The 13,606-nt window shown below is 48.4% G+C and overlaps 1 protein-coding gene across 10 annotated transcripts in view; it reads right to left on the reverse strand.

Moving 5' to 3' along the window:
• The window catches only part of LOC133347308 (ral GTPase-activating protein subunit alpha-1-like), a 136,278-nt gene that overhangs the window by 73,124 nt on the left and 49,548 nt on the right, over positions 1 to 13,606 (reverse strand). For 9 of the 10 annotated variants that reach the window (XM_061559458.1, XM_061559459.1, XM_061559467.1 and 6 more), the window contains 11 exons: positions 13,434 to 13,562; positions 12,481 to 12,629; positions 11,443 to 11,557; positions 10,663 to 10,900; positions 9,235 to 9,402; positions 8,686 to 8,832; positions 6,342 to 6,497; positions 4,852 to 4,970; positions 2,895 to 3,111; positions 1,235 to 1,387; positions 207 to 362 (listed from right to left, as the gene is read on the reverse strand). In XM_061559458.1, coding sequence (XP_061415442.1) covers positions 207 to 362; positions 1,235 to 1,387; positions 2,895 to 3,111; positions 4,852 to 4,970; positions 6,342 to 6,497; positions 8,686 to 8,832; positions 9,235 to 9,402; positions 10,663 to 10,900; positions 11,443 to 11,557; positions 12,481 to 12,629; positions 13,434 to 13,562 — 1,747 coding nt within the window. The remainder of the gene's footprint in view (positions 1 to 206; positions 363 to 1,234; positions 1,388 to 2,894; positions 3,112 to 4,851; positions 4,971 to 6,341; positions 6,498 to 8,685; positions 8,833 to 9,234; positions 9,403 to 10,662; positions 10,901 to 11,442; positions 11,558 to 12,480; positions 12,630 to 13,433; positions 13,563 to 13,606) is intronic. The other variant, XM_061559465.1, reaches the window with a different exon arrangement.

Here is a 13,606-nt window from a genome sequence, read left to right on the forward strand (position 1 = left end):
AAATTAATTGCAGCCAAATGCTCTCAAGGTGTTGCGCCGGGTGCTCTTCGGCACGACGTCCGACGTTTCGCTCAAACCGTTTCGCACGGCGTTCTTCGGCTCGTGGAAGCGGCCTTCCCGGCACGCGGATGTGCGGTGAAAAAAACCGTCGGACATCGGGGACTGAGTGCCGGCGTCGCTCTCGCGCGTGTGCGACGCACGCCTACCCAGTTCTCCGTTGAGCTGCAGGACGGAATTGTGGAGCCCCTCGTCCAGAGCAGGGGGAGAGTCCTTGGATTCGCAGGGCTCCGTGTCGGGGGAGGGCGACGGTGTGTGCGACCGTGAGCACGAGCCCGAGTTAGTCAGCGACGTGCTCTCAGAGCCTGCGAGAGACAAACCACGTCACATCTATGGGGACATTCTTTTGCCAGTGTCCAAAATTATGAAAAATAGGAATAGGCTTTACCCTTTCTGGCAATAAAGATGTTCAAACACCAAATGGAGACCTTTTGCAAGGCATCAAGTCTGGATTAACCACAGGTACTTGTGGCAAATAATGCAAGCAAACATGCTCTGATAATGTATGAAATGTCTTTGAAACTGATTGGACTACACCAGAGACCGCCTGCTTTATGGCCTTGAGATGAGTTTCAAAGACAGCGCAAATATTAAAAGAGCATGTTGGTTTGCATTTTCTTCATGCCTTGCAAAAGGTATCTATTTGGCGTTTGAACATCTTATAACCTGTTTTATTGGCAGAAAGGGTAAAACCGCATCACATTAGGAAAGTCCGTCCTCAAAAGTCAAGTTGGAGCCTACAGTCGCCTTGCTTGTGCCCACTGTCAGGGGTGGTCGGGCCTCCTCCACTCGAGCGAGCTTTCGAGAGTCGCCCCCCACCCCGTCCCCACAGGAGTTTGGCCTACTCTTCCACGCTAGACAGGCATTTTGGAAGGTGTGGGACGTACTGACACTCTTTACCTAACCGGGTAAAAGCCACGGAGCAACATCGACCCTCACTGTAAAACTACGGAAGACGGTAATCGTCTCTGAAACGTAGCGCCTTCTTGGCAGCCTTGCGCTAGAAGAATGGCGTGGACACCACATGTACATGTGGACACCACATGTACATGTGGTGTCCACGCCATTCTTCTAGCGCAAGTCGAAGAATCAATGCATCGGTCCTCCCCTAGGTTTTTCAGAGATACCAGGTTGGAGTGCCCAACGATGATGATGATGATGATTGGGGCCGGCATACCCGTGAAGGCCACAGCCTCAGCTGGGTTCTGCTGGCCCAGGCTGCTCGTTTCTGAGTCGATGTTCATGGTGTTCAGGCTGGCTCTGTCCTCCTCCAGGCCATCCCCAGCACAGGACACTTCAAGGGGAGAGCCATCACCTGCAAAGCTGTAATCTGGATCACGGGGAGAAAATAAACAAAGACATCAAATTGGCACCAAAAATACTGGATACATATCAATCAATCGACCTTCTGTTATATCTACAGTGTGATTCACGTCATTAAAAGTTGTGTCATAGTGAGAAACCCATAAATGACCAAGAGACCCACAGACTCTAAAGACCCAGGGACTCAAAAATAGATACCTGTGGACTTCAGTGGAAAGCGATGTAACAGTACCACGCAATGAATATTGTCTGCATAGTCACATGCTGTATTTAGTTTTGCTGCCTAGATTACATATTCAACTCTTCTTTTTCATAGGTGCTACGCAGTAAGAGTTGAACGTGTCTATAATACGTTAACTGCTGTGACAGATGCAAGTAGGTTATCACCACAATGGTGCTCCTGTTGCATTCAGGAAAAATAAAACGAATCAACCTTCATCTCTTGAGAAAGTGTCAGAGAGTCATGTTGACTTTGATCATCATCATCATCAGCAGCAGCAGCAGCAATGGCCCAATCCACTACTGGATGAAGGTCTCCCCAATCCTCCACCATCTCTCATGACCTTGCGATGTAATAATAATCATCATCCATCGAGTACCTACACACAAGCTGATTCCATCACGCGCGCTCCGTTCCTCGGCTGCGACTCTCTCCTTATTCTTGACCATCCGCTGTCGCGACACGTCCTGCCCAAGCCCACTTCCTCTTCTCACGAGTTTCTAAATTCCATCATTAGCCTGCCTACGTTCCACAATAGATGTGTCCGCGTGCACTCTCTTCTGTCTGCAGGTGCGATACGGAGCACGCATCTTTGCATGCCTCTTTGGGCACTCCTCAGAATTTATGTTTCTGTCCCACCATTGTCAATGCCATATTTCTGAACGATGTGCGTCCTTTCATGTCATATATAGTTCAGTAATATAATTATTTTCCCACGCTGTTATGTTACATGCCAGTAACATTACGTACGGTGCGAAAGAAGTTCAACATTCATACATTACGTGAGTTAAAAGAAGGCTGGCTCAGCAGTGATTTATATTCAACAACGTACAGTTAAGCGCAACCACGGTTCACCTTCTGTCGCTTATAATTATAAATCGTAGTTATATTGCAACCCAATACCAGCTGTACAATAACACGTGTGTGCGTCAAATAACACGTGGGAAACATCAAATAAATCGTACAATCTCACTACCGTGACGAAGTACACAAAGTATTAAAGAGTGAAATTAAATCGGGTTAATTTGGAATAAAGATCCCATTCGCATAGCCACATAATCCTTATCCCACAAGGGGGAACATACTTAACATTTACCGACGATGTATGTACGTTAATGGGAGGTGCGATCACATGCAACCACCCCGAATCCTCGGACGCGGAAGAACACACAATGGCTGGCAGAGGGAAACGAAGGAGTTTTTTAGTCTGGGCTTTAAACAAAGAGAGGAGGGGGAGCGGGGGGTGGGGGGTGAACAGCACCCCTATACAAAACGCGGTCGAGGTGTAAAGCACCTTTCGTAGGGAACTGGATGAGGTGGTCAGGAGGTAGCGTCTCGGAGACGGCGTGTTCTCCCTCTTCGAAGAACGAGTGGCGGTCGTACGGTGGCGGGTAGCCCGCCGCCCTCAACGCTGCCCCTTCCACGTGCCCGTCCCCCATCTCCCCAGCAGCGGCGGCACCGGCAGCAGCAGCAGCGGGCGATCGCGAGGGGCTGGCTTCACTCGGCTTCCCCTGCGTGCGCACGAGCCGACGGATGAGTTGAGGACACGCGTCGTACGTGTATCTCGCTCGCCAACGACGTAAGCTGCGGCTGAGAATTGAACTCGGGTGGCCGAGTTCACACGGCAATGCGAAACCCACTGTGCCACAGTTCCCCCCCACTCACATATGTATTTGGAAGGAATTCGGCAAAACTCTTGACAGACGATTCCTGAGACTCATCAAGGCTCTCCCGGGTAAACGCCTTGTTCAGTGGATTTTGGGTGGCCATCGAACAAGGACGGTCACGGCATCGCGCGCTTTCGGACGTGCTTCCGGAGCCGTCTGGAACGCTCTTCCTTCTGATATTAGGAAGCCACTGGAGCTGTGCACTTTGAAATCTAGAGTGAAAACTAATTTCTTTAGAACTGCTTTTTTTTTAAGTTTGCTGTCCTTCCCTCGCACCTCCGATTAGCACAGTCGGAAACATATGGTGCGAAGAGAATTGATCATGCACAGAGACATACAACGCGGCAAGTAGTAAATGTTGCGAGGGGAAACGATGGGGTGCCGCAAATTGGCGATCGTACTATTATTATTTAAAACATTACACAGAGTTACCGAGCACAGGCCCAAACGCGCCAAGACGTCAAACGGACAGCATCAAACAGATAGAGCATTGACGTGTTTCTCAAACTGGGACACGTGGCCATAAAAGCTGAGGGGGGTGGGGGCAATCGATGGGAGGGAATTTGAGAGTGGAGAATTGCCGGGTGGTGGTGGTGCACGTGGCCTATAATCCCGCACTCTGTGGAGGCAGCGAGGGTCGGTGGATCACACACACACACACAGGATGTTCTTAAACTCCCTTGCCGTGGGCGTCGAGGTAGAATATCCTGGCCACCAGGAAATGGCAATACAGCAAAGCATGGACTCATATAATCATCTTCTGTATGGGATAGAGTGTATCCCCCCCCCCCCCCTAGCATGCTTGTGTTTCCACAGACTCTCTGGTTTCCTCTACAATTTATTGGCAATTTTTTTTACATATAGAGAAACGCAGAGCTTGGAAAATTGTTATGGGCGGCTCATTGCTTGGCTACCTTTCAGCTTGTCTTTGGTTCCCCAGCGATTGTGAGATGCAATTTGCATGCACAACGCTATAGATATATAGAAATACTAAACGTGATTATGCTTATGATTGCAGTGTGATGGTTGAACGGCATGGTGAGAGAAAATGATCAGTCTGCTCGACCGAGTCCTCAACATGGGTGGAGGAACCAAGGAGTAAGGTTCACAGGAAGAGTGAGATGTCATCGCTGTCATAGTTCACGTCATAGTTTAATACAATTTTACTGCAACTGCAAGTATGTCCTTTATCAGCAGGATAGATTTTAAAGTGGCAATGCTTAAATATGTATGGCTCGATTTGCGTTGAGCGGACCTGCAGTTTCGACGAACTTTTAAACAATCTTTACGGGTACTGAAAGTACGACAAAGCGCACACACGATAATGTGGCCAGTTCTAAAATCTCTCACCACTGACATTCACCATGGCTGGGAATCGAATTTAGAATGCCAGGTGGCGGGAGGGGGGGTGGCGAGAGGTGGGGGTGGCGGTCGCACAGCGCAGTGCGGGGAAAAACTCGCCGCACCCACCAGTTTTGGCGAAACATCCTAGCATTTGGTGGGGGGGGGGGGGGTGTGGTGAATATTTAAAATGGTAATGAACCCCCTTCAGGATGAGAACATTCTGCTCCTCCGTTGGCTCACCTCGTGGTGGCAGTCCAAGAGGCTCTTTGTCTCCGACTCGCGGGCCCTGCCCGCCTCCCGTCCGCTGGGGCTCTCGGCACTCCGTGAGCGCGAATGAGAATGCTTCTCCTCCTGCTGGGCTGGGAACAGCATCGCACACCGCTCAGCATCGCACGCCTCTCCCCGCAGCCACAGCGGAGCTTCTCGGCATTGCGCGGCCGCTGCCCGTGGCTCGGGAGAGCGTGCGCCGGTGTGACCCGTTCAATTATTAAAAGCTCGGCTTAAGCTCAGCTGTTACCCCCATTGTTTTGCATTTTAAGGATTTAGAATGCCCCATTGTTCCACTTTTCATCTTGCGGCGGCGGTGCTATATTGGGACCTAGAAAGAGCGCAGGCAGCATGCCAGGAAAACTGCTTGCGTCACAGATAATCGGCAAGAGGGCAAAATGTGCAGCCACTTCCCCTGCCCCACCCCACCTTATGTGTCGATGGGAATAAAAAAAAGTATGTTCAGTGGTAGAACAAGCAACAGATAAAATGTAATTTTATTGACGATGATTATTGTACCGTGCAAAGTAATGCAATCTAAAGTTATTGTACTCTCAAACTCTCGTTCCAAAATCAAGAACCGTTGTGAATGTAGAGGAAACGCACACGTGTTATATATCCACACACTCGTTGATTTAAGTGTCCAACATCGCCAAACAAAGCTGTGCACGTTAGGCCTGAACACTTGCACTGCAGGCATGTGATGAATGGAATAGAAGACGTTATTTTGTATAGATCAAATGGCATGTGATGTAGTTTTCTCAGTGAAAACCAACCACTGAGGCAGACCAGATTTTTTTGCGAGATTAATTGTGAGTAATTGTCCAAAAACATGGCATTGTCCTGAGAACAATGTGACACAATGACTATAATGTAAAATTTCCATCAGACAGTTGAGTTTGGAAATGAATCATAAAAAATAAAAAAAACATCCCCGAGGGACCTGTGGCACCATGAAAACTGTCTCGGTGACAAATCAGGGTGACCACTTTGATTACGAGCCCATATCCTAATCCTTAAAGGCAACGATTTCCCATTTCTTTAATAGACTGCTGGGGAAAGTGCTGTTAGTGTCCACCCATTCAAGCTGCCCCAGTGCACCAGAAGGTGGCATGGTCAGCACCACGCCAGCCCGCATTAACCTTGCCAGGAGGCTCAGGATCGGTTAAGATAATCGTCACTGGTAGTGACCGTGAGTGGGAATTGAACCCGGGTCACTGGGTTCGTAGTGGAGCACTAGCCGCTGCACTACCGCTCACCACACGCACACACAACAACAAACGTTGTTCACCACTATGTGGTGGTAACGTCACCACGGCACTTGTGCCATGCTAGGTGCACTCTGAGGCCACGTCAAGTGTCGAAGGCCCCGCTGACAGGAGGTTACGGGACGTAACCAGGTGCCATGGGTTGACTGACTGGCATGACCGGCAGATGCACAGACTGGCGTGGCCCCCGGATACCTGTGCTGTGCGCCTGCGTGGCGATGTTGATGGCGCTGCTGCTGCGGACGAGCGAGTTCTCCTGCACGGTGCCCAGCTGCCCGGCGAGGCGGTCCTCGCCCTGCGAGTGGTGGCGTGCGCGCGTGCCGGTTCCGGGAGACTCCATCTCCGGCACGTCTGCAGGGGGAAACCGATCCATGACAGCCGGGATGAATGACTTCATTGGGAGGAAAACAAAACAAAAACACGGCAACTTCCATCCCCTACTGGCAAACCGAAGCCCATTTTGCAGGACTGTGCCGCGTACACCTTTTTCTGCACGGAGACAGCTGCCGCTGGGGGTGCACACCTTGCCGAGACTGAAGCAAGGCATTGAAACTGTTGAGATGATCGTGACGGAGGGCGTTTTGAGTTGCTGAGACAATTAAAGCAGCATCATAAACCTGCAAATCTTTACTCACACTGTACCGTGTACACGTATGGGCCTCCTTATGCAGCGCGAGTCGTGGGGGTTCATTTGACTAAACTTCACCACGCTGGTTAGTGTGGGTTGGAAAAAGAGAGCAGGTATGGGGGAGCATAGAAGCGCAGCACAACATTTTGTTTGTTGCACCACCCTCTGCTGAGAGCAACGTAGCCCCGTAGCCTGATTTACCCTTGAATGCAAGGTTGTTGCTCGTCCATGCAACTATACAGGCTGCTTGTCTCCCGGGATCTGACGAGATCTGGTGCATTCTGGGTGATAAGCTCATAGGCTCCTATACATTATCCAGCCACGATTAACCCAGCTGCTTAAACAATGCAGATGTGTTTTAATTGCGAGTTCCATGTATTGATGCACCCATTTCGGTCAGAGGGGTGTGGATGATATTACATTACAAAGTAGAGTTTTTTTTTATACATAAAACAAATGTGACCATGGTGCCAATAAAACAGGGGTTAAGATGTTCAAACACCGAATAGACACCTATTACAAGGGTTTCTTTTTGAAAATGGCAAAAAGGGGTCCCATAGATATAACCGTGGTGCCCTCTGCTGGGTAAATATATCACACAAAATCAGTGAATGCATTATTATAGCGGTGGAAGGATGCATCGATTAATTGATTAATGTGAATTCTTAATCTCACAATATATGCATCTAATTGTGTGTGTGTAATAATCGGTGTTTTCAACCCCTACATGTTGTACGTAATGAGTCACGTAACCCCTGCAGCCACAAGAGGCACCACCATTCAGTGGTGGCGGCAACAGACTGTAGAACCTTAGCAGAATTCGTTTTTAAGTGCGTCACATGACCATGAACATTGGATGCTAAATAACATAGCCTTGGTGTGAAATAAAAAGTAAAAATTACAATAGTTGTAATATTGTTACTTGGGAAAGATGAGCTTTTTTTATTATCACAAGGATATGAATTTGAGCCTATTGTATATTTGTTGTACCCCTATTTTTTTTCATAAATCCACGGCCCCCATGAGCTGTTCAGGGCCCGATACTTTTGCTAAGTTTTCTAAGGTATCGTGCCACCACTACTACCATTCATTGCATTGTTTACAATCATAACCGATTCTTGAATTAAATTGCAGCGCTAAACCTTGGCAATTTATTGAATCACCAGTGGTAGCGGAATGTTGACATTTTTCATCCGCTAAATGAATATATATGCGTGTGTGTATATATAGGTCGACTCGGCCTCAAATCAGTATCTGGTGCAATGTGTAAACATCGCCACTAGGGAGACAAAAGCGGCCCGGGCGTGGTGCTAGCCACCCACCCCCTCGTGTGCCGTGCCGGCCTTTATAGGGGCTCGCTAACAGCACTTGCCTCAACAGTCTGATAAGGCTACACGGGGGAAATCTTTGTCTTCGTATGAAACTTAACTCAACTATTTTTTATTTTACCAGGTAAGGCCGACTGAGCTATTTAGCTCTTTTTCAAAAGCGACCTGGCCACAAATGATAGCTCAACGAAGAGTGGCTTATCGTCACGTTGAAATTTATAGCAGCAGCCAAATATCTTCTTGGTTCTTTCGGTAAAGTCACATAGAATGGAAATAATAAAATAATACAAATAAAACATAATAAAATAAAAAGACAGTCTGTCTCCTCGACAGACCTGTTCTCCACCTGAGGACGGCTGCTTGCGTTGTGGCCGAAACGTCGTGATAATTATTTTATGATGTTTTATTTTTATTATTTTATTATTTCCATCAAATACTCTAAAAGCACGTTAATACATGAGGGGCAAAAAATAACTGGAGGGCCCGGAGCAAAAATATACGGCACAAACACCAGGGTACGAAGAAGGTTTGCGTATGGAAGGAAAACAAAGGGAGGATTTGAAAGTCGGAACAAGTGGGGTACCTCGGAGGCTTCCGCAGAAGGGGTTTCGGAAGAAGTCAGGGAAGAAAGGGGTGAAAGTGAAGAAGAGAACAGGAGCGCTCTTAACGCTGCGGATGCCGTGTGAAGGTGGCACGCCGTTTCCAAGGCCGGGGAGGCGGCTGGGCAGGCCTCCAGGACAGCACAACAGCAGCAGCAGCACATCAATGCAGAGGTGGGGAAGGGGTCGGGGGGGGGAGGAGCGGAAGGAAGGAAGGCAGCACATCTCAGGAAAGCACACCGCTAAAAATAAAGGCGAGGTTTTGTGCTCGGCGATGCGTGGGAACAATGATGCCACTTAATATCATGATTATGAAGTATGAAAATTCACTCTGATAACTGTAAAGAACACCTTCTAATTTACTTCATGGCACTGTTAGACTTTATAAAGTTTGTTAAGCCTTCTTTTGCTATTTTATTCCAATTGTGCTTTTGACTGAAGGTTACGCAAGTCATCCACGTTGCCCACAGAGAGAGAGAGAGGGCCCTTAAGTTTGCAAGCGAATACCGGACGCTGCCTCTAGCGGCGCTCACCCGTGGTTTTGGGGTGGTAGCCGCCGCTCATCTTGCCTGGCCCGCCAGGAGACGCTCCGCTGGTGGTCACGCTTCGCCGGCGAGCGAACCCAGCCGGGAACTGATCGCGGCTCCAACTCCGGGAGAAGGAGCGGTCGACCGTCGCCTTCTTGGCCTCGGGGCCAGCACCTGCCATGACGCGCACCCACAGGGCAGCAGTGGCGCCAGCGGCGGTTAGCACGGCTGGCTACAATACGGTGCGGAATAAGTTCGACGTACATATATATAGAAAGACTTAACAACAACAACAAACCCGACGCCGATAAAATGCAATGCAAGTCCTCGCTTAACGCATTTTCACACAACGGGTTTGTCGCGATAATGCGGTTCTTCTACTAGGTTACACTTTTTGGCACACCCAGAAATGAACTCCAAAACGTGGTTTCTCAGCAGTCGAAGGTGAACGACCGCAGGCTGATTTTGTAGTGCATTTACGATCACGTCAAACGAGATACAGCAAACAAAATTGCAACCCAATTCTTTTTGCCGCTCGCTTGTTCTAAAAACGTGTTTACCAAGGGATATTAAATTGATTTATTGGAAGCATAGGTGCTATACACGTACAATGTAAAGCAGGGATAGCAATTAATGGATTCTGCATGTGCATCTCGTATCCCTCATTGCTCATAATAGCCACAACATGACCATTTATTGTTATATGTAGTAGTGCAATCAAGCTATAATTTCTTAACGTTCATAAAACAAAAATAAAGATATTTCTGACGTTTCAAATAAAATCCATTTCCTTGAAGTTGCATGATTTCAATACAACATATTTAAATTGATGTTACAAACAACTTCGTAGAAGCCAATGGACATATACTACATGCATAGGTAGAATATCAAATAATTGAAAGCAAATTTTTTCTCACCTATGCCAAGCCTGTCATGGAGATTTGTCAGACCATACTTCACCCTTTCGGTGAGTGCAGGTTGACGGGAAGGCCAAGATCAGTTCAGCTATCACTCGCAGCACTGATGTTAGCCACGTCCAGGGAATTAAACTCGAGTCATCGGGTTCACAACGCAGCGCATTAAAAACACACACGCCACTGCTCCATCGGCACTGCGTGTATATACGCAAATTCCTGACTATATTTTCCATCACACCTGGAGTGGCGCGCACGAGCACAAATAACAAAAACTCAATGTGTTCGTCAACAACGACGCTGCCCGTTTCAGGCAAGAGCCTTTTTCTTGAGAGCAGAGAGATTCTGTGAAAAAAGGGCCACTGCCCGAATCGTCATCATTCACATAAATCTGTCCTCTTCCAGGCATTGTCACGGACCAACGTGTTAGGTTGATCGTAACTTGATTTCCGGGTCAATTCACTGCCCTCCCTGGGTCTCCCCCCCAAATACCCTCCCCCCCTCCCCCCCGGAACAGCACCTCGTCCCCGATGCTTCTTCAGCTTCTGCTCGCTGAGTTTGTCCAGCGGGAGGTCGGCGAGATCGAGGCCGTAGACCTGGCGAGCCAGCACCTTGGTCAGCGTCTCCATGGTCTTTGCCCACTCGGCCACAAGCTCGGGCCAGCGCGTGAGGCCCGAGAGGGCTTCCAGCAGCCGGTCCCACAGCTCCCGCGAGACTTGCACGCTTAAGCTCGCTTTGATCCACGCCACGATCAGCGTCTGCCCCAAAAAACACACGTCGGGCGAAAGCGATTGACACCACAGTGGGGTCCTTTCTGTCCTTGAAGTTACGCATTGGCATCATTGTGCAGACAGCTGTGCGAGTTACTTTGTACTTAATTAATTCCGCAATTTGCAGAATTGTGTTAATCCACAACTGTACGAAGGCCTCCCCCCCGCCGCGTGCCGTGTCAGTGAAGGCTGTTGTTTTGGCCATACTTCACCGCAATGGTCAGTGGGAGTGGGTGAAGGTTATTTTTTTACTTGCATATAATTAATTCAATGTTCGTGAAAAACATATGAACGCACGCTACTGCATTTACAAGCCTGAACACACAAACGTGTATGTGAATTAATAAAAGACACTTGGTGTGTATGACGATACGCTTAGATTCCGGCTCGGCGATATCAACCACTTAAAAATAATCCGATGACGTTATTACGTGCCTTTTACGCATGCTTCAGTGCATTCAAGGTCAGAGCATCTGCGGTGGGAGCTAACGCCTTGTAAAGGGACTTGGGAAGGGCTACATCGTCCATACCTGAAAAACTGGGCCAGCCAGCCGCCCGGCTAGGGTGCGCTGTCGCAATCCTTGCGGAGGAATGGACTGAAAAATGCTCTCCGTGATCCTCAGCAGAACCTGTAAAAGCTGTTCCCTGATATATAAACACAGAGGGAACGGCAATATTTAAGGGCCCACTTAAGAGGCTTAAAGGCTCCCGAACGTTGACATGAGATGCAAAGGTAAAAACATTGGTAGCAAAAAATCAGCCCACTGCTATTAAATGCCTTTACTTATACGAGCGAGAACCACGATTTTATTATCAAGATAAGTAACCTCCTATATATATAAAAAAGGGAAATTTGTGAGTATGTGTGTCTGTTCGAAATGTTTAGCATACTTCCCGACATGCAACAAACTTCAAATTTGGCATGTGGGTAGTTTCCAGACTGTACACAATGCAAAAAGTATAAAAATAAACTTTTGCATTTTGGGGGAGGGGGGAGCACAATAATGGATATATTTTGCACAGCAAGTGAGCAGTGACGTCACATCTGTGACGTCACCACTCGCATGCGGCAGCGTCACGCATCCTCCCCGCCCTCCGCGTAGGCCGTGTATTAATCCAAGACAAGAATCCAAGTCTCGGGCGAAGCCGGGTAGTAAAGCTAGTAATACATAAATAATAGTCACGTGATATTACGTTTGGCATATTTTGCACATTTGAGCAAATTTGTACGATTACTAAGCTGTCATCTCATTGAAAAGTAAAGTTAACAAGCAAAGCTTCACGTATAATTTTAATAACCTATTGCAGCAGTACTCTTTGATCAATAAATCCAAAAATACACCTAATTAATGTATGCGCTATGAAGGAGCTGGCATTGCATCACCAATTAAACATTTGTAATTTTAAGGCAATGTTACAAACGTATGCGTTGAGTTTTTTCACATTATTATTTTCGCTTGTGCACCACCGGCACCGCAGCAGCAACGTATGAAAGAGATGAGCGGCAGACAAACGCGACGCGGCCAACAACCGATCAATCGTTGACCAATCGCGCCCAGGTCACTCACCAGGTCCTCTTCTCCATGGAGACGTACATCACCATGTGGCGGTAGATATTGAGGACCCTCTTGCACAAGTCCACCTGCTCGCTCATCAGCCTGGAGATCTCACAGGATGGCTCCAACAGGAACACGTTGACCGAGTGTGTCAGGAAAACCTGAAGCCGGGGAGAAATGCGAGCGTTCGCCCACCGTCGCGTAGGAATCTCGTTGGCATCGTTGCCCTCACTTCCGTGGAACTTATCCTGACGATGTTCGATGTAGCGTCGAATGAAAAGTCGAATTCCAATTGCTATATTTGGTTGCGGGAAATGTTCCGTGATCTACTGGCGAACTAAAACAATAATCACCGGCGCGTCGGTCAACGCATGCACGCCGCGTGGCCCTTCAATTTGTTTGGCCGCGTCAGGTGGCGGAGGGTTATTAACGACGCAAATTTGGTAGGATTATTAGGTGTCCTGACCCAAAAATCTATGATGAATTGTAATATCGGATGCGGAAATAACTACGTGTTGTGTCGGTCACATTAATGCGTAGGGTCACAATCCTTCAAATGGTTACATCTTTGTAAACGTGAGCTTCAGACAAAATATGTGTATGACTCTGCAGCCGAAGTGTGGCACCTCTTTTGCCATCTATATTCCAACTCTAGGTTCATCAAAGGTTCTATATATATCTATCTATCACGTCGTGGTAATTGACAAAGTTGAGGTACTTCCACACCTTCAAAGATTTTTGGCCAGCATGGAAGAGTAGGCCAAATACTCTGTCAAGAGGCTCTCTCTAGAGCTCCATCTAGTGTAAACCCTCCCTCTAACAGTGGCATGAGCAAGCAATTGCAGGGCTGCACCTTTACCTTTAAACCCAAGACACGTGCAAACCAGGGACCGACTGGTCCTGGCCACAACGTAGATGCGGCCTAGCTCGTGTGAAAGGCCGATCGACCTAGCCGACAGCCTCACCTGCAGAGTGGGCTGCATGCCGGCGTGTACGCTGCCGCCCTCCTCAAGCCGGTTGATGGCGTTCTGGTACGAGTTCGTTCGAGTCCAGCTCGGGGTGCGCTCGTGCCCCATTGCCCGCGGCTGCTTCGCCTGCCGACAGGGCCGCACGCGCCGTATCCGGTCAACGTTCGCGC

The sequence above is a fragment of the Lethenteron reissneri genome, chromosome 25 (genome assembly GCF_015708825.2).
Source record: "Lethenteron reissneri isolate LAM-NWPU_2019-01 chromosome 25, ASM1570882v1, whole genome shotgun sequence".
In the NCBI taxonomy this organism is placed as follows: domain Eukaryota; kingdom Metazoa; phylum Chordata; class Hyperoartia; order Petromyzontiformes; family Petromyzontidae; genus Lethenteron; species Lethenteron reissneri.